General features: G+C 49.3%; 1 protein-coding gene across 1 annotated transcript; it reads right to left on the bottom strand.

The window, feature by feature from the left end:
• Positions 1-239: 239 nt before the first annotated feature.
• Positions 240-20,566, bottom strand: LOC123991441 (retinol dehydrogenase 10-A-like). Its single transcript, XM_046293053.1, has 6 exons — positions 19,756-20,566; positions 18,477-18,712; positions 6,183-6,281; positions 2,742-2,887; positions 1,714-1,845; positions 240-1,404 (listed from the first exon to the last, which is right to left on the bottom strand). Exons 1-6 carry the CDS (start codon positions 20,054-20,056, stop codon positions 1,281-1,283), a joined length of 1,038 nt encoding a protein of 345 aa, XP_046149009.1. The 5' UTR covers positions 20,057-20,566; the 3' UTR covers positions 240-1,280.
• Positions 20,567-21,683: the final 1,117 nt, after the last annotated feature.

Here is a 21,683-nt window from a genome sequence, read left to right as displayed (position 1 = left end):
TGGCAGGTAGCCTAGTGGTTAGAGTGTAGAGGTGGCAGGTAGCCTAGTGGTTAGAGTGTAGAGGAGGCAGGGTAGCCTAGTGGTTAGAGTGTAGAGGAGGCAGGTAGCCTAGTGGTTAGAGTGTAGAGGAGGCAGGTTGTGGTTAGAGTGTAGAGGTGGCAGGTTGTGGTTAGAGTGTTGGACTAGTAACCGGAAGGTTGCAAGTTCAAACCCCCGAGCTGACAAGGTACAAATCTGTCGTTCTCCCCCTGAACAAGGCAGTTAACCCACTGTTCCTAGGCCGTCATTGAAAATAAGAATTTGTTCTTTAACTGACTTGCCAGGTTAAATAAAGGTAAAATAATATTTTTAAAAAAAATAAACTTGGTTGAATTCCATAGCATTCCATCTGGACATTCTGAAATGTGTCACCCGATTGGATAAGCCTCAGGTAGGTCAGCCAATATGCAGACTAATATTCCAATATTCTGTACCACTATTCTAACAGGAGAGAAATGGGAGTATTCATCTGGAAAGATGAATAGAAACCTTCTCTGGGGGAGAAAAACAATAATAACATGCTCTACAATTCAATGATTTGCTGTTTTGGATGTTCCATGGCGACAAAAGAAATTAAGAAATTAAATATATATTTTTTTGTAAACTTAGCATAACGTTAAAATGTTGTAAACGGGTTTTAAATAAATGGAATAATCAGAAAATCTTCTGCGGAATTATAATACATAAAGGCGAGCTAAGATCAGTATGATTGGATAACCATTTGGAGCATCATGTTGTGATTGGTTAGACTGAGCCTCAGGGGTTTGCTGGGTAATATAATTCTGGAAATGCCACGTTGAACCGTAGTTTTGACATAGAGACTTGGCCATATAGATAAAGTCAGTATTACAGTGCATGTCTACAAATTAAAACAGCTAAAAGTAACAAGATTGTAATGTACAGTAACATACTGTATATTTTCCACCGAGACGCTACATAAAAAGCTGGTGACTACATTATGTAAATAGTTAATTACTGAATAGCTTTAAAAAAAAAAAAATATCATATGATAAAATAACAATTTTAAAAACTATTGACACAGTATATAGATGATTGGTTTCTTTCAAACAACCGTCAACAATAAATGCGGTGCGTTTTTGTACACAGCTTGGCATCGTTCCAGAAGAACAATTACGGTCAATCTTTTTGTATCCGCTTAATGCAAAAGTGCACCAGTTTAGATTCAGTCTTATTTCTCTTCATCCATGCTTCCTCAGTCCTGGTGCCTCCAGGTCCTCCCGTTAGATGTCCCCCTTAGCCTCGTTGTTGTTCATCAGCTCCTTCCTCTGGGCCAGAAAGGGATACATACACTTATCAGCACCCAGGAACCTGTACATACAAACGATGGCCTCGAAGGGCAGGATGCTGGAGAGAGGAGAGAGAGAGAAAACAGAGGTCAGAGTTTATATCCACACAGTTCATTCACAACACATTGGAGAAAGGAGAGAGAGAGAGACAGAGAGAGAGACAGAAAGAGACAGAGAGAGAGACAGAAAGAGACAGAAAGAGACAGAGAGAGAGACAGAGAGAGAGAGAGAGAGACAGAGAGAGAGACAGAGAGAGAGACAGAGAGAGAGACAGAGAGAGACAGAGAGAGACAGAGAGAGACAGAGACAGAGACAGAGACAGAGAAAGAGAGAGAGAATCTGTCCATTCGTAGAAAGAAGGACTGACCTTTTCATGATGTTGACCATGTATACGATTCGAGGGGTGCAGATCATAGCCTGATCGGTGAGAATGGCCCTCATAGACTGTGTTACGCAGAACTCTGGCTTCAGGGGAGGCAGGAAAGGCTCAATCTCTTTCCTGTACAGATAGAAAGTGACCTTAAGTTGGAGACGAGGCGAACACAGACCGAGCAGAACACACACACACACACACAGTGGGTGGGGGGGGGGGGGGCATTGAAACTGAGGAGGGGAACAATAACCAGGGTGCACCTGTTTAGCAGAGGGAGGGGATTCCTTGTGAAAGTGGCGCTTTGTAAACCACTCATTGTTTAGGTGAAACACTGACATTAAAACGCTGTACAGTCCCATTACACCAGGTCATCTCTCTCCCTGTACAGTCCCAGTACACCAGGTCATCTCTCTCCCTGTACAGTCCCAGTACACAAGGTCATCTCTCTCCCTGTCCAGTCCCATTACACCAGGTCATCTCTCTCCCTGTCCAGTCCCATTACACCAGGTCATCTCTCTCCCTGTACAGTCCCATTACACCAGGTCATCTCTCTCCCTGTCCAGTCCCATTACACCAGGTCATCTCTCTCCCTGTCCAGTCCCAGTACACCAGGTCATCTCTCTCCCTGTCCAGTCCCATTACACCAGGTCATCTCTCTCCCTGTCCAGTCCCAGTACACCAGGTCATCTCTCTCCCTGTCCAGTCCCATTACACCAGGTCATCTCTCTCCCTGTCCAGTCCCATTACACCAGGTCATCTCTCTCCCTGTACAGTCCCATTACACCAGGTCATCTCTCTCCCTGTCCAGTCCCATTACACCAGGTCATCTCTCTCCCTGTCCAGTCCCATTACACCAGGTCATCTCTCTCCCTGCCCAGTCCCAGTACACAAGGTCTGTCTATCTGATTGGTTGATGGATGTAAAACATAATGGATCACATCTGTCTATCTGATTGGTTGATGGATGTAAAACATAATGGATCACGTCTGTCTATCTGTCTGATTGGTTGATTGATGACTCACCTTATCCTGCAGCCTTTGAACATGCCTGTCTCCACCAGGTAGGGACACACCAGCGTCATCTTAATGCCGTCCTTATCCGAAGCCTTGATCTCGTGGCTCAGCGACTCGTGGAAGCCGATGGCCCCGAACTTACTGGCACAGTAATCCTACAGGGGGTCATGAGAGGAAAAGGTGTTACATCCTGTGTAGCACTGGAGTAAAGACACAACCGTAGAGTTACACTGGAATAGAACAGGCGTCACCGTTTTAGGTCAATTGCGCCATACTGAGTGGACATATGGGTTTACTAGTCCAATTGCCAAGGTCAGAGGTTCCAAGTCCGTTCTATTACATTCTCTCTCTATGGACGCAACGGGTACCCCGTTTAAAACCCCTGGAGCGACAGCTTGGCTTCTATTACATTCTCTCTCTATGGACACAACGGGTACCCCGTTTAAAACCCCTGGAGCGACAGCTTGGCTTCTATTACATTCTCTCTCTATGGACACAACGGGTACCCCGTTTAAAACCCCTGGAGCGACAGCTTGGCTTCTATTACATTCTCTCTCTCTATGGACACAACGGGTACCCCGTTTAAAACCCCTGGAGCGACAGCTTGGCTTCCATTACATTCTCTCTCTATGGACACAACGGGTACCCCGTTTAAAACCCCTGGAGCGACAGCTTGGCTTCCATTGTGGCCGATCTGCAAGTGGTTGTTGTCTGGCTAGGTTCTTCCCATTGGGCTTAAACTGGTCTAATCAACCTTGTTTCCACGTCATTTCAACCCCCCAAACAAAAACTAAATCTGTCTTTGGGGGAAAAACAACAAACAAAAAACAGATTATTTAAAATAAATAAAAATTGACCTTTTGAACCTAAATCCAATGACATTTCAGGTTAGTTTGACGTTAGACATTTTTTTATTATTTTATTTTTTTTACCTTTATTTAAACAGGCAAGTCAGTTAAGAACACATTCTTATTTTCAATGACGGCCTGGGAACAGTGGGTTAACTGCCTGTTCAGGGGCAGAACGACAGATTTGTACCTTGTCAGCTCGGGGGTTTGAACTCGCAACCTTCCGGTTACTAACTAGTCCAACACTCTAACCACTAGACGACCTGCCACCTCTGCACTCTAACCACTAGGCTACCCTACCACCTCTACACTCTAACCACTAGGCTACCTGCCACCTCTACACTCTAACCACTAGGCTACCTGCCACCTCTACACTCTAACCACTAGGCTACCTGCCACCTCTACACTCTAACCACTAGGCTACCTGCCACCTCTACACTCTAACCACTAGGCTACCTGCCACCTCTACACTCTAACCACTAGGCTACCTGCCACCTCTACACTCTAACCACTAGGCTACCTGCCACCTCTACACTCTAACCACTAGGCTACCTGCCACCTCTACACTCTAACCACTAGGCTACCTGCCACCTCTACACTCTAACCACTAGGCTACCCGCCACCTCTACACTCTAACCACTAGGCTACCCTGCCACCTCTACACTCTAACCACTAGGCTACCCTGCCACCTCTACACTCTAACCACTAGGCCACCCTGCCACCTCTACACTCTAACCACTAGGCCACCCTGCCACCTCTACACTCTAACCACTAGGCTACCTGCCACCTCTACACTCTAACCACTAGGCCACCCTGCCACCTCTAACCACTAGGCTGCAACCTTCCGGTTACTAACTAGTCCAACACTCTAACCACTAGGCTACGCTGCCGTCCCATTGAACTGACAACCCAGTGGGTTACATCTCCACAGGTCCCTCTGCTTTTAAAACAGAGGGTGTTTAACACCTGACCGCACTGCAGTAATGACAGAACATTATCACCCGCTCCCTCGCAGGCTGGGTTCTACTTCCTGTTAGCTTCACAGATACGTCCCAAAGGGCGCCCTAGTCCCTGTATAGTGCACTACTTGTGATCAGAAACCTATTGGGACTCCCTATTGGGGCCCTAGTCAAAAGTAGTGCACTATATAGGAAATATAATGGCATTTGAAAACACACCACAAAGACACTCCCCACTCCTCCAAATCTCTACAGTCCCTTTTACAGTTTATTTAGCATTCTGTCGCCCTTCACCAGACAGACCAGTGTTGGGTAGAGTCATGGGAGGGAGGGAGGGAGGGAGGGAGGGAGGGAGGGAGGGAGGGAGGGAGGGAGGGAGGGTGGGTACGGGCCCTGCAGGCGCTGGGCTGGGAAGGTTTGATGTGGTTCACCCAGGAACTAATCTTTAAAAAAAATAAAACCCCAGCTTGGGCCAACACAGATGCATTGTGGAGAAAAAGAGAGAGGATAAGGGTGATGTGACTGTGCCCACGTGACAAGCCTGGCAGACTATGGCTCCTAAATAAATACTCTCTCCTGCCACAAAAAAAATCACATTCAAGACATTTATAGGAAGTATAATAGGGTAGCAAGAACCTGGACTGTGTTCCAGTCCCTATGTAGAACAAGTAAATCATTAAGAATGAGTGCCTGCCCAATCATTAAAGAGGGAGTCCATGTGTTCTAGAATATTAAAAAGCCTTCTAGAAGGCTTCTCTGGAACACACAACAGAGTGACAGCTACAGCCACTCTTCTTCTTATTGTCCCCAGGACACATGACCACAGAAAATCCTTTTAACACTGACTCAGATAACACACAAAAAGAAAATGGTGAGGGGCCTGGACGAAAGAGGACCGGAAAAAAAATCTTTTTTTTTTTTAAAGCGAAAACAAAATCACCTCCATTTACAGTGAATTCGCCGTGATTACTGAGAGAGCTGTGATGGTTTCACAAAGAGCCCGATGAAGATGTCTCTCTCCCGCAGAGACCTGTCAGCCTGTTCTTCCCTCAGAGCCAAGGGCCCTCCACACCCCCCAGCTACAGACAGAGGGCCCCGTAACAGGCCCCCCAGACCCCCCCCCCCAGCTACAGACAGAGGGCCCCATAACAGGCCCCCCAGACCCCCCCCCCCGAGGGGGCTCATCTGTTACTTTATTTTCCAGAGTTGAGGGGGGGGGGGATGCTACGAGAAAGACAAATCTCCCTGTGTGAGTGTCAGTGTGTGTGTGTGTGTGTGTGTGTGTGTGTGTGTGTGTGTGTGTGTGTGTGTGTGTGTGTGTGTGTGTGTGTGTGTGTGTGTGTGTGTGTGTGTGTGTGTGTGTGTGTGTGTGTGTGTGTGTGTGTGTGTGTGTGTGTGTGTGTGTGTGTGTGTGTGTCAGCATTTGCGCATGTAAATTAATCTGCTCGCCAAACTGCGCCAGCTAGGATACGGAGTGTCCATAGTGTGTTTTCCACCCGGGTCCCTGGTTGTGTAGACTAGAGCTGTAGATGGCACTACATAGTGTGTTTTCCACCCGGGTCCCTGGTTGTGTAGACTAGAGCTGTAGATGGCACTACATAGTATAACTGCAGAGAGAGTCTCAATCACGGGCAGTAACTCACCTCCACACCAGCTGTGCTGAACAGCCCCAGAGAGCTGGCAACCGTCACAATGTGGCCGTGGTTCAGCTCCAACATCTTGGGAAGGAAGGCCTTGGTGGTCTGCATCGGGGAGAGGGGAAGGGAAGAAGGGAGAGGGGAGAGGGGAGAGGGAAGAGGGGAAGGGAGGGTTAGTTTACTGTTGCAGTTTGTCTCTGTCAAAGCCTTTTGATGCTCTCGCTCTTTCTACCTACCTCTACCTACCTCCCTCTACCTCTCTCTACCTCTCTCTACCTCTCTCCTCTCTCTACCTCTCTACCTCTCTCTACCTCTCTCTCTCTCTACCTCTCTCTCTCTCTACCTCTCTCTCTCTCTACCTCTCTCCCTGAGTGAGTTTGGGTATTAATGGCTTCCCTGTGAATTTAATGTAGAAAGGAACAGATATTCAACGACTCTCTCTCTCTCTACCTCTCTCTACCTCTACCTCTCTACCTCTACCTCTCTACCTCTACCTCTCTACCTCTCTCTCTCTCTACCTCTCTCTCTCTCTCTACCTCTCTCTCTCTCTACCTCTCTCTCTCTCTACCTCTCTCTCTCTCTCTACCTCTCTCTCTCTCTCTACCTCTCTCTCTCTCTACCTCTCTCTCTCTCTCTACCTCTCTCTCTACCTCTCTCTCTCTCTCTCTCTCTCTACCTCTCTCTCTCTCTACCTCTCTCTCTCTCTCTACCTCTCTACCTCTCTCTCTCTCTACCTCTCTCTCTCTCTACCTCTCTCCCTGTGGTGATCAGAGAAAGAGAGAGACTCTTTGAATTGACTTTCATAAAACAGGCAGAGCGATGTTACTAGAGCTGTAACTTAGTGAGTTTGGGTATTAATGGCTTCCCTGTGAATTTAATGTAGAAAGGAACAGATATTCAACGACAAGGAGAGAGACAGATCACACACCCACAGAGGAGAGAGACAGATCACACACCCACAGAGGAGAGAGAGACAGATCACACACCCACAGAGGAGAGAGAGACAGATCACACACCCACAGAGGAGAGAGAGACAGATCACACACCCACAGAGGAGAGAGACAGATCACACACCCACAGAGGAGAGAGACAGATCACACACCCACAGAGGAGAGAGACAGATCACACACCCACAGAGGAGAGAGAGACAGATCACACACCCACAGAGGAGAGAGAGAGACAGATCACACACCCACAGTGGAGAGAGAGAGAGACAGATCACACACCCACAGTGGAGAGAGAGAGAGACAGATCACACACCCACAGTGGAGAGAGAGAGAGACAGATCACACACCCACAGTGGAGAGAGAGAGACAGATCACACACCCACAGAGGAGAGAGAGACAGATCACACACCCACAGAGGAGAGAGAGACAGATCACACACCCACAGAGGAGAGAGAGACAGATCACACACCCACAGAGGAGAGAGAGACAGATCACACACCCACAGAGGAGAGAGAGACAGATCACACACCCACAGTGGAGAGAGACAGATCACACACCCACAGAGGAGAGAGAGACAGATCACACACCCACAGTGGAGAGAGAGAGACAGATCACACACCCACAGAGGAGAGAGACAGATCACACACCCACAGTGGAGAGAGAGACAGATCACACACCCACAGTGGAGAGAGAGAGACAGATCACACACCCACAGTGGAGAGAGAGAGACAGATCACACACCCACAGTGGAGAGAGAGAGACAAAAGAAGAGAGATGGTTTACTGTACGAGTTTGTTCTTTTCCCACACAGATCCAGTACGCAATGCTGTGCCCAGCTTTAAAAACCTCGCTGACAGAACCAATCACAGCCCCCCCTCCCCCCTGTTCACTCACCAAGGACCACAATGCAATTCAACCTCTGTCCATGCTCTGCAGTGGTCCGGGGGAACAATCCCCAGAGCGATAGGGGACAGAGAGCGGACAGACTCAGTAGGTACGGCAGCTAATGCAACGACAGTCAGTGAGGTGCTGAGATGGGGAGTAGGGCGAAGTTGCCCCCTAGAAAGCTGATCTCAGGTCAGTTTTTTGAGACTTCCCTCTAACGTCTAAGGTTAGGATTTAAACATGTAACACTAGAGGAGACTGGGAGGTCCTAGACTCAAATAGCATCCGGTTTCTTTCAGAGCCCAACGGGCCCTGCTCAACAGTAGTTGCACTATATATAGGGAGGATGCAATCCTAAGATTGAGTAGTAGTTGAGGTAGAACCATCGCGGTTTCCTCAGCAGGCCAGGCAAGGAGTGGAGGCCTCTCCGTGCCAAGATGGCGGTGGGTGAGTAGGCCTCTCCGTGCCAAGATTGCGGTGGGTGAGTAGGCCTCTCCGTGCCAAGATGGCGGTGGGTGAGTAGGCCTCTCCGTGCCAAGATGGCGGTGGATGAGTAGGCCTCTCCGTTCCAAGATGGCGGTGGGTGAGTAGGCCTCTCCGTGCCAAGATTGTGGTGGGTGAGTAGGGCTATGCGTGCCAAGATGGCGGTGGGTGAGTAGGCCTCTCCGTGCCAAGATGGCGGTGGGTGAGTAGGGCTATGCGTGCCAAGATGGCGGTGGGTGAGTAGGGCTATGTGCGATGGCGGTGGGTGAGTAGGGCAAGATGGCGGTGGGTGAGTAGGGCTATGCGTGCCAAGATGGCGGTGGGTGAGTAGGCCTCTCCGTGCCAAGATGGCGGTGGGTGAGTAGGGCTATGCGTGCCAAGATGGCGGTGGGTGAGTAGGGCTATGCGTGCCAAGATGGCGGTGGGTGAGTAGGGCTATGCGTGCCAAGATGGCGGTGGGTGAGTAGGGCTATGCGTGCCAAGATGGCGGTGGGTGAGTAGGGCTATGCGTGCAAATGGAGCATTGGCAGAGAGATGCTTATACCTGGTCCAGCCAACTCAACCCAGAACCCATTTCCACATGCAGGGGGAAGGGAGGCTCCTTTTGATTTGGTCCAGCAGTACAAAGACTGGGCCTATCTGTCATCAGGACAGGTACATCAGACATGACTGGGCCTACCTGTCATCAGGACAGGTACATCAGACATGACTGGGCCTACCTGTCATCAGGACAGGTACATCAGACATGACTGGGCCTACCTGTCATCAGGACAGGTACATCAGACATGACTGGGAAACTAATATTGTAAAAGATCTGTCTTTCAAGGCCGAACTGTGAGGTCAGAGATGTAAGTTAGACGAGCTAATGTGAAGTCATCCTGAGTTGACCGTCTTTGATAGTTCCAAGACTTGTGATTCTATATCTAGTTAAGTTAAATAGGCATGAAGGTAAACCTCCTGGCTATACGTATAGCAGGCAAAACAGTGATCACTCTACGCCCAAACCTCCCCCCCAGCCCTCCCATGATGCCCTGCTTCTCAGGAGTGTCGGCCGCGACCTCCATCGACCTCTGACACGAAACGTGTGAAAGCGACCAGGGGCTCATGTCTTACATCAGAGAGGTCCGTAATTGGGCCTCAACGCTCTCAGTTCCACTTAATTACCCAACAGAGCCACTCGGCCTCCCGGGCCCCTTAGCCCGCTGCCTGCCTCTAATTGCTACATACCTTCGAAGACAATCTTGCCCACACAAAGCTGCTCGCAGCTGGGGTGTCAGAGTGCATTAGTGCTAGCGTCTGACCAACAGGAATATGAACAAATGTTAGCGAAAGGCCAGATGGTGATTTAATTAGAAGGACCAACCTTAACCGGAGGCTAGAGACAGAACCACAATGTCCTTGATATCAAAAATACATTTAAAAAACACCCATAAGGACATTGCTGTATTAATTGCGGCTTGGAGGAAGTGGAGAGTTTGTGTCGTCATAGCGACAGAAGCAGATTCTTGAAGAGGTTGCGAGTGGAAGAAGCACACAGTCAGGTGTTGTGTCTGTACGATGTGGGCATCATGGGATATGCATTATTACAACGGTCATCCAAAGAAGGGCATCATCCTTCATTTGCTTCATTATGACATCATTCATGCATAGAAAACAACTCATTAAACCCTTAGTAGGACCATAGTCCATTCTCTTTCCCTGAAACTCCACGACAAAAACCTCACGGCAACTTCACGGTACTCTTCCCTTCCTGAATAGGACAGCAGTACTCTTCCCTTCCTGAATAGGACAGCAGTACTCTTCCCTTCCAGAACAGGACAGCAGTACTCTTCCCTTCCAGAACAGGACAGCAGTACTCTTCCCTTCCTGAATAGGACAGCAGTACTCTTCCCTTCCAGAATAGGACAGCAGTACTCTTCCCTTCCAGAATAGGACAGCAGTACTCTTCCCTTCCAGAATAGGACAGCAGTACTCTTCCCTTCCTGAATAGGACAGCAGTACTCTTCCCTTCCAGAATAGGACAGCAGTACTCTTCCCTTCCTGAATAGGACAGCAGTACTCTTCCCTTCCAGAATAGGACAGCAGTACTCTTCCCTTCCGGAATAGGACAGCAGTACTCTTCCCTTCCGGAATAGGACAGCAGTACTCTTCCCTTCCGGAATAGGACAGCAGTACTCTTCCCTTCCGGAATAGGACAGCAGTACTCTTCCCTTCCAGAATAGGACAGCAGTACTCTTCCCTTCCAGAATAGGACAGCAGTACTCTTCCCTTCCTGAATAGGACAGCAGTACTCTTCCCTTCCTGAATAGGACAGCAGTACTCTTCCTGAATAGGACAACAATACTCTTCCCTTCCTGAATAGGACAGTGTTAGCCCAGCCAGTGTAGCCCAGCCAGTGTAGCCCAGCCCAGCCTAGCCAGCATAGCCCAGCCCAGCCTAGCCTAGCCCAGCCTAGCCCAGCCTAGCCAGCCTAGCCCAGCCTAGCCCAGCCTAGCCCAGCCTAGCCTAGCCAGCGTAGCCCAGCCCAACCTAGCCCAGCCAGCGTAGCCCAGCCTAGCCCAGCCAGTGTAGCCTAGCCCAGCCCAGCCTAGCCCAGCCTAGCCCAGCCAGTGTAGCCTAGCCCAGCCTAGCCAGCGTAGCCCAGCCCAGCCCAGCCTAGCCAGCCAGTGTAGCGTAGCCCAGCCCAGCCTAGCCTAGACAGTGTAGCGTAGCCCAGCCCAGCCTAGCCAGTGTAGCGTAGCCCAGCCTAGCCCAGCCCAGCCTAGCCAGTGTAGCCCAGCCCAGCCCAGCCCAGCCCAGCCCAGCCCAGCCCAGCCCAGCCCAGCCCAGCCCAGCCCAGCCCAGCCTATCCCAGCAGCCAGTGTAGCCCAGCCCAGCCCAGCCCAGCCCAGCCCAGCCCAGCCCAGCCTAGCCAGTGTAGCGTAGCCCAGTCAGCCAGCCTACAGGTGCCCTGGGCCCAAGGGGGCTCATATAAAACCAGCCAGCCAGCCTACAGGTGCCCTGGGCCCAAGGGGGCTCATATAAAACCAGCCAGCCAGCCTACAGGTGCCCTGGGCCCAAGGGGGCTCATATAAAACCAGTCAGCCAGCCTACAGGTGCCCTGGGCCCAAGGGGGCTCATATAAAACCAGTCAAGTATGACCCTTCTGCCTGACTGCCTCCTTTCTCTGGGCAGGAATGCAGGGAGGGGGGACTTGGCTCCTGCCACTTGGCATCACGTCAAGCCCATTATCCTTAGACAATAAACCAATTGTCACATTAAGTGGTTCAGACAGCAGCTGACCATTAGCCTCTCGTCTAATCTAGCCTGGAGGAAGTGACAACCTTCCTTTTCCTGTCGCGCTTCCTTTTTGGTTTCCCACCATGCCATTCTCCACGGAGCGTCCCATGACATGGGTACTGAGATAGGATGGACACCGCATCACACACACACTGAATACCCTGATTAAGATTGTGTCAGTGATACGATATCTATAGTATCTATATCTATAGTATCTATAGTATCTATATATCTATATATATATATAGTACAGTGATATCTATAGTTATTTTTCACTGCTTAAACTTAATTCAAGGCGGAAAACTCTGTACCTCCTCTCTGGACTCCAGCCAGAACATTCCATATCCACTTACTCTATGTGTGTTCGTGTGTGTGTGTGTTCGTGTGTGTGTGTGTCCATCTACTCCCATTTTCTTAACACTACCAGGCCAGCTGTTGAGTTATCAGGCATCATCAAGTCAATAAAGTAGTACACCCCCCCACCCCCACCCCTCCTCCTCTCCCTTCAACACAGGAAAGTGAAAGCGCCAGAGATCTGAGTCAGCGCCAGCTGATCCGTGACCGAATGGTCAGAGCTGGACCCGGTGACTCCCATCCTGGGCCGGGCCCTCTGAATCAGGCCTTGGGGATAACAGGAGCCACCAGGGGCCCTAGGAGGAGAGCACTGAGTGTTAACAGTCTGGCAGACTCATGCTTAGATAACCCACCCACTTCCTGCTCGCGTCACTATCGGAGCTGCATTCCCACAACACATGCAGGCAAACCCTCAGACACATGTTAAAGAAATAGCCTCTCCTTCTCCCATCTGGACTTGCCCCTTAGTCTCCCTCTACAGTTTCTACACTCAGAGCGTTTTAGTTGGAGTCAGAGCAGGGAACCACCTGCCAGGTCACGTTGGATCAGGGAGGGGAGGAAGAGATGGGAGGAGAGGAAGAGATGGGAGGGGAGGAGACGGGAGGAGAGGAAGAGATGGGAGGGGAGGAAGAGATGGGAGGGGAGGAGACGGGAGGAGAGGAAGAGATGGGAGGGGGAGGAGGGAGGAGGGAGGGGACGGGAGGGGAGGAAGAGAAGAGACGGGAGGGGAGGAAGAGATGGGAGGGGAGGAAGAGACGGGAGGGGAGGAAGAGACGGGAGGGGAGGAGACGGGAGGGGAGGAAGAGACGGGAGGGGGAGAGGAAGAGACGGGAGGGGAGGAAGAGACGGGAGGGGAGGAAGAGATGGGAGGGGAGGAAGAGATGGGAGGTGAGGAAGAGATGGGAGGAGGGCAGGAGACGGGAGGGGAGGAAGAGATGGGAGGGGAGGAGACGGGAGGAGGAGGAAGAGATGGGAGGGGAGGAGACGGGAGGGGAGGAAGAGATGGGAGGGGAGGAAGAGATGGGAGGGGAGGAAGAGACGGGAGGGGAGGAAGAGATGGGAGGGGGAGATGGGAGAGCGGGAGGGGAGGAAGAGACGGGAGGGGAGGAAGAGATGGGAGGGGAGGAAGAGATGGGAGGGGAGGAAGAGATGGGAGGGGAGGAAGAGATGGGAGGGGAGGAAGAGATGGGAGGGGAGGAAGAGATGGGAGGGGAGGAAGAGATGGGAGGAGACGGGAGGTCAGTGCTGGTTGAGAGGCCAGTGAGGGAGAGGAAGAGATGGGAGGAGACGGGAGGTCAGTGCTGGTTGAGAGGCCAGTGAGGGAGAGGAAGACTTCAAACTTCACTCTCAGGGCCAGACATGAGCGTCATTCAGAGTGCAAAGATGCAGAGATGTGATAGCTGTCACAAAGGAGAGGCCCAGACTATGTGCTTTAGGGGTAGCAGTTATCTGATAATCATTCACAACTGTTACCCTGGGTGGGCCAAGCTACTGCCAGCCTGCATGATATTAGTTGGCTCAATAATAAGCAAAACGTCGTAGAAATAAAATATACAGAATGGAGACTTCTGGAGAATTTCTTTGTTATTTTCCTGTTCAGAAAACATCAAGTTAGAATAGACAACAGGCGGTTTATGGCCAAAGCAGAGAGAAGAGAAAACAGTCCATCTGTAGACTGATACAACAACTGGACCCCTTTCCCTGATTTTATCTGTTATTTCTGGCAAACACTAGAAGAACCACTGAGTTTAAAGTTTTAAAAGCAACAAAGTAGTTTTAACGTCCTACTCAAACTAATATATATATAAATATATGACTAGCCCAAAATCACATTAGTTGTTGTCTCGTGGTATGGATGAACCCTATATACCTGTACCCTACCACCCCAACACACAGGATAATCTGTACCCTACCACCCCAACACACAGGATAATCTGTACCCTACCACCCCAACACACAGGATAATCTCTACCCTACCACCCCAACACACAGGATAATCTGTACCCTACCAACACAGGATAATCTCTACCCTACCAACACAGGATAATCTGTACCCTACCACCCCAACACACAGGATAATCTCTACCCTACCACCCCAACACAGGATAATCTCTACCCTACCACCCCAACACAGGATAATCTCTACCCTACCAACACAGGATAATCTGTACCCTACCAACACAGGATAATCTGTACCCTACCACCCCAACACAGGATAATCTGTACCCTACCACCCCAACACAGGATAATCTCTACCCTACCAACACAGGATAATCTGTACCCTACCAACACAGGATAATCTGTACCCTACCACCCCAACACACAGGATAATCTCTACCCTACCAACACAGGATAATCTCTACCCTACCACCCCAACACACAGGATAATCTGTACCCTACCAACACAGGATAATCTGTACCCTACCACCCCAACACACAGGATAATCTCTACCCTACCAACACAGGATAATCTGTACCCTACCATAATCTGTACCCTACCATAATCTGTACCCTACCATAATCTGTACCCTACCAACACAGGATAATCTGTACCCTACCATAATCTGTACCCTACCATAATCTGTACCCTACCATAATCTGTACCCTACCAACACAGGATAATCTGTACCCTACCATAATCTGTACCCTACCAACACAGGATAATCTGTACCCTACCATAATCTGTACCCTACCATAATCTGTACCCTACCATAATCTGTACCCTACCATAATCTGTACCCTACCATAATCTGTACCCTACCATAATCTGTACCCTACCAACACAGGATAATCTGTACCCTACCAACACGGATAATCTCCCTACATGCAGGTGGTCTACGGCAGCAGCGGTTTTGCACGTGTTTGTGTAAGAGAGGAGCTCTGCGTCCCACACGGCACCCTATCCCCTATGTAGTGCACAACTTCTGACGAGAGCCTTACGGTACACCAGATAGAGAGCAGAGGGCCATTTGGGACTCAGCCGACAGGTTCCCTAGTTGGTCCAAAGCTCTATTCATCCAGCTGGCATATTTAATGAACCACATCCTCCATTCTGACATACTGGTCTGTCCATATTCATTAGGCCCTGCTTTCATCTCCCCTCTCCCCCTCCCTCTCCCTCCCTCCTCCTCCCTCCCCTCCCCCTCCCCCCTCCCTCCCCCTCTCCCTCCCTCCCTCTCCCTCCCCCTCCCTCCCGCTCTGCCCTCCCTCCCTCTCCCTCCCCCTGCCCTCCCCCCTCCCTCCCGCTCTGCCCTCCCTCCCTCTCCCTCCCCCCCCTCTGCCCTCCCTCTCCCTCCCCCCCGCTCTGCCCTCCCTCCCTCTCCCTCCCCCTGCCCTCCCCTCCCTCCCTCTGCACAGAACAAGAGAAAACAAAAGCAGGAGAATCCTTAATGAGAATCTAGACTACCACACCACTGGATTCCAAAGGGCACCCTATTCCCTATTTTAGTGCACCCTATGTATAGAGAATAGGGTGCAATTTGAGACATAACCTAAAGGTAACAGAGCTGAGGAGGAGTGGGGCTGGGGAGAGGCAGTCTATAACCCTACAGGACCCAGGGGATCTTCACTAATTTAATAGGTGGGTCATAGATAACCTGTCTCCTCCAGGACCCAGGGGATCTTCATCTAAGTTAATAGGTGGGTCATAGATAACCTGTCTCCTACATGACCCAGGGGATCTTCACTAAGTTAATAGGTGGGTCATAGATAACCTGTCTCCTACATGACCCAGGGGATCTTCTCTAAATTAATAGGTGGGTCATAGATAACCTGTCTCCTACATGACCCAGGGGATCTTCTCTAAATTAATAGGTGGGTCATAGATAACCTGTCTCCTACAGTACATGGCACATTGGACAGACAAGAGACTGTTCATGCTCAATTTATAGAATCACATCATATGGGGTGATTGACAATGAAACAGACTGTTTCTCCACTCAAAGCCATTTGGCAAACAAACACTCCATTCAACCAGCGCACCATTCATCGCCTCCACGTGAAACAAACAAATATGGCCGACTGTGATTGTAACGCAACCTAGTCAAGCTGTGCTGTAAAAGAGCCTCCTGGTTCTTTTGGAGGGAGTTAGCTTTCTGCAGGTTTCTGAACAAATTGCCCCCCCCCCACCCCCATCACAACTGCCTCACCACAGGGGTGGTCATCTCAACAATGCTCTACGCACCCCCCAGAATGGACTCGTTTACTAACATGAGCTTAATTAGAGGGTTGGGGGGGGGGGGGGGTCATGGGGCCTAATAAAAACAATCGACCCCCCCCACCCTCCCACATCCCCACCCTGCAGACAGGATGTGCCCTTTCAAATGGGTTTTTAATTAACTACTCTGGTCAAGCAGATTGTGTGTGTGTGTGTGTGTGTGTGTGTGTGTGTGTGTGTGTGTGTGTGTGTGTGTGTGTGTGTGTGTGTGTGTGTGTGTGTGTGTGTGTGTGTGTGTGTGTGTGTGTGTGTGTGTGTGTGTGTGTGTGTGGACGGTACAGATCATTTGCCTGCGTACATTTTGTAAAGTATCCCGTTCATCACTACAACGAGGACAGAGGTGTGTGTGTGTGTGTGTGTGTGTGTGTGTGTGTGTGTGTGTGTGTGTGTGTGTGTGTGTGTGTGTGTGTGTGTGTGTGTGTGTGTGTGTGTGTGTGTGTGTGTGTGTGCATTCTCCGTCATCTCCGAGGTTCATCTAGTCTTGAAGATAAATATTCATGTTGGCAGGCGAGGAAGAGGGAAAACAAATGGAGAAGTCTCTCTGTTCCAAATGGTTCCCTATAGAGTGCACTACTTTTGACCAGGGTCCATAGGGCTCTGGTTAGAAGTAGTGCACTACTAGGGAATAGGGTGCAATTTTGGAACACTACCTCTTTCTCTGCCTGCCAAACAGCTGTCTTCAGTTGTAACATCAAACCCAACATCTCTCTTTCTCTCTCTCGTTCTCTCTCTCAGGTTGGGAGAGGAGAGCTGTTCTGCACAGACTGAAGATACAGAGAATAGAACTAATCCATTATAATGTATATTGGATTCCAATAGTTAGAGGAGGCAGGAGACAGGTTATCTATGACCCACCTATTAACTTAGTAACTATTTATGGTCATTTACCATGCACCGCTTAAATGAACCAGATTTCGGCACACAAGAAGAAGAAGAAGAAGCATTCCTATAAAAAGCTGTCAAGAGCAGCAAACATCAGGAAACAGAGGTGATCACTGATCACGGACGGAGGACGAGAGCTTCTGGAGAACAGATGATGCCACTTTGTTACGACGGTGTAATGGAGACGGTGTAATGGAGACGGTGTAATGGAGACGGTGTAATGGAGACGGTGTAATGGAGACGGTGTAATGGAGACGCATAGAGACGGTGTAATGGAGACAGTGTAATGGAGACGGTGTAATGGATACGGTGTAATGGAGACGGTGTAATGGAGACGGTGTAATGGAGACGGTGTAATGGATACGGTGTAATGGATACGGTGTAATGGAGACGCATAGAGACGGTGTAATGCACAGACTGGAGTAAGTTCAGTAGTACAGACTTCCAGATGACTGAATGGATGTTTTAAAACTACACGGGTCCTTATAGATGTTGTAAACTACACGGGTCCTTATAGATGTTGTAAACTACACGGGTCCTTATAGATGTTGTAAACTACACGGGTCCTTATAGATGTTGTAAACTACACGGGTCCTTATAGATGTTTTAAAACTACACGGGTCCTTATAGATGTTTAAAACTACACGGGTCCTTATGGATGTTTAAAACTACACGGGTCCTTATAGATGTTTAAAACTACACGGGTCCTTATAGATGTTTAAAACTACACGGGTCCTTAGATGTTTTAAACTACACGGGTCCTTATAGATGTTTTAAAACTACACGGGTCCTTATAGATGTTTTAAAACTACACGGGTCCTTATAGATGTTTTAAAACTACACGGGTCCTTGACAACACGGCCGAGTTATTTCAATGACAAAAGGAAAAATACAACTATAAAAACTAAAAGGACCCTAAACACAAATTTCACCACCCATTGATGGTTCATGTTGATGTACTGAAGGTGATACTGATTCAGATGACAGCAGGTATGGGGGATAGGGATGACAGCAGGTACGGGGGACAGGGATGACAGCAGGTACGGGGACAGGGATGACAGCAGGTACGGGGGATAGGGATGACAGTAGGTACGGGGGACAGGGATGACAGCAGGTACGGGGGATAGGGATGACAGCAGGTACGGGGGATAGAGATGACAGCAGGCATGGGGGACAGGGATGACAGCAGGTACGGGGGACAGGGATGACAGCAGGCATGGGGGACAGGGATGACAGTAGACATGGGGGACTCACCCAGAAGTGTGCATGGCAGTTGACCCGCATGGTGCGTTCGATCAGCTCGTCAGGACACTCCAGGAGATGGTGACCAGAGACCACGCCAGCGTTGTTTATCAACATGTCCACGTTGCCCACCTCCCGACGCACCTTCTCCGCCGTGGAGTACACACTCTCCCGCTTGCCCACGTCACACACGTACGTGTACACCTGCGGCTGGAAGGGAGGAATCTCTTCTAACCCTCCAACCGCGCCTGGAGCGAGAGAGGGGGGGGGGTGAGAACGGACGACAGGGGGGGGGTGAGAACGGACGACAGCACAGCGGCACTGGACTACAGACAGACATCCAAAGCACATCAAAGTAATAAATAAAAAAACATTTGAACTCAAGCCATCGAAAATAATTTTAAAATGTTTATGGAAAAGTCAGAACTTTAGATTGCTATGCAACAGTTCTGAAATGTATAATTTTCAGCCCTCTACATGTGGTGGTAGGTCGGCTAAAATAAAACCCGAAACATTTGATCTCCTTGTGCTATACTAGTATCCGTATGGGGATATGTGAACCTTGCACTGCCCGAAGTGTCCCACACTTGCGCCAGTGACGAGATACTAGTCGGCGCAACAGAGAGAGAGAGAGAGAGAGAGAGAGAGAGAGAGAGAGAGAGAGAGAGAGAGAGAAAGAGTGAGACAGAGAGAGAAAGAGTGAGAGACAGAGAGAAAGAGTGAGACAGAGAGAGAAAGAGAGTGAGACAGAGAGAGACAGAGAGAGTGAGACAGAGAGAGACAGAGAGTGAGAGACAGAGAGAGAAAGAGTGAGAGACAGAGAGAGAAAGAGTGAGAGACAGAGAGAGAAAGAGTGAGAGACAGAGAGAGAGAGACAGAGAGTGGGAGTGAGTGAGAGACAGAGAGAGAGAGAGCGAGTGAGAGACAGAGAGAGTGAGTGATAGCTCCCTGTCCAACGTTATCGGACCCTAGTACCAGAGCAGGCTACTGATCGAAGTTTAAGTTCTCCGCAGAATTATGCAGCCCAGCTACCGATCTAATAGGCAACAGCAATGTGCTATTATAATAAACTCAAGTCGACAGTAAATAGTTGGCTTAAAAACATTAAATGTTTAAACAGGATACGATCTTGTTTGTACAATGTTGCGATCAATAGAATAAACAATGTCATCTAGGGTGACCCCGACCAGACACGACGTTATCAAGCTGACGACCTCTGTACAGTAGCCTACAGGAGAAAAATAAGTGCTGCAAGTATCCGGTGACAGATATTTTCAGGCAACGAACTCACCGTCTCTGGACATCGGGGTTTCACTGTCCAGTTCTCGGTAGATTTCCCGTACCAACTCCGCCGTCTCTTCGTTGCTTTGGCTGTTGATGTCCCACAGCACCAATACTGCCCGTCTCCGAGCGAACTCCTTGGCGAACAGCCGACCCAGACCGCTTCCAGCCCCGGTGATCACACACACCTGTCCCGCTACACTCTTCTCCTTCGGTCGCACCACCCATTTCGCCCCGGCGGTAACGAAAGCCCAGAGCACTTTCAAAATGACCACAAAGAACTCGGCAAGAATTACCATCGTATTCATCATCTTGAGCAAGATAATGAAATAAATTAAAAACGGAGAAAAACTTTTATAGAAAGCGCACGCACGGTTCTTTATCTTATTGTGGTTTGAATGACAAGGCAGTTATAGCTTATAAAGTTGTGATATGTTCAGCTGAACTGACTAGGAAACGAATTAAACTAATATAGCTATATATGTTGTTTCTGAAACAAAACTGTCAGAATACTGTCAATTCAAAACGCCTTAAATAGAAGGTCTATTAGACGGCTTTTTCTTAAATAAATTATCCCAAGACTGCAAAAGAAATCAGCTAATAATTGAATCAATAAACGCAAACCTAAAAAGAAATAACAAATAAAATGTATGCTATCTGCTTTTCAAAAGTTTCTTCTCGATCGCGCAGAGTCCCAGCTTTCACAAGTCCGCAAAGATTCAGCTCGGACGGAGTCGCGAATAGACACAGTGTCGGTGTGTTGCGCCCTTCACCTCTCTCAGAACACAACAGTGGCTGAAGCGCTTCTGAACCAGTCTGCCCATCAATGGACCCTTATAGGACCGGGTCCGGAGCGCCTGACAGAAATACGACGCGTCGGAACACGTCAGATCATCACTGAGATAAGAGCAGAAGGCGCGTCGTGGAAACTGGAGGAAGACTATAGCGCTCTTGTGCCACCTGTGGGAAATTTTGCATAAGTGTTGTCAGATGAATGAAGGTAGAGGGAAAACGTTGTAACAACATGTGTTATTCAACAATTAGCCATTGTTTTAGACGTTTTTTTCTCATTTTGTTTTGATTTTTTAAATAAAATAAAATAACAGTCAGACTTTTTGGGGAGGCAGGGTAGCCAAGTGGTTAGAGTGTAGAGGTGGTAGGGTAGCCAAGTGGTTAGAGTGTAGAGGTGGTAGGGTAGCCTAGTGGTTAGAGTGTAGAGGTGGTAGGGTAGCCTAGTGGTTAGAGTGTAGAGGTGGCAGGTAGCCTAGTGGTTAGAGTGTAGAGGTGGCAGGTAGCCTAGTGGTTAGAGTGTAGAGGTGGCAGGTAGCCTAGTGGTTAGAGTGTAGAGGTGGCAGGTAGCCTAGTGGTTAGAGGAGGCAGGTAGTCTAGTGGTTAGAGTGTAGAGAGGGCAGGTAGCCTAGTGGTTAGAGGAGGCAGGTAGTCTAGTGGTTAGAGTATAGAGGTGGCAGGTAGCCTAGTGGTTAGAGTGTAGAAGAGGTAGGTAATTTAGTGGTTAGAGGTGGCAGGTAGCCTAGTGGTTAGAGGAGGCAGGTAGTCTAGTGGTTAGAGTGTAGAGGTGGCAGGTTTTGTAAGTCGCTCTGGATAAGAGCGTCTGCTAAATGACTTAAATGTAAATGTAAATGTAGCCTCGTGGTTAGAGTGTAGAGGTGGCAGGTAGCCTAGTGGTTAGAGTGTAGAGGTGGCAGGGTAGCCTAGTGGTTAGAGTGTAGAGGAGGCAGGTAGCCTAGTGGTTAGAGTGTAGAGGTGGCAGGTAGCCTAGTGGTTAGAGTGTAGAGGTGGCAGATAGCCTAGTGGTTAGAGTGTAGAGGTGGCAGGGTAGCCTAGTGGTTAGAGTGTAGAGGAGGCAGGTAGCCTAGTGGTTAGAGTGTAGAGGAGGCAGGTAGCCTAGTGGTTAGAGTGTAGAGGAGGCAGGTAGCC

Source organism: Oncorhynchus gorbuscha, linkage group LG12 (assembly GCF_021184085.1).
Source record: "Oncorhynchus gorbuscha isolate QuinsamMale2020 ecotype Even-year linkage group LG12, OgorEven_v1.0, whole genome shotgun sequence".
Taxonomy (NCBI): domain Eukaryota; kingdom Metazoa; phylum Chordata; class Actinopteri; order Salmoniformes; family Salmonidae; genus Oncorhynchus; species Oncorhynchus gorbuscha.
The sequence above is the reverse complement of the archived record's forward strand: the minus strand, read 5'-3'. Positions and strand labels throughout refer to the sequence as shown.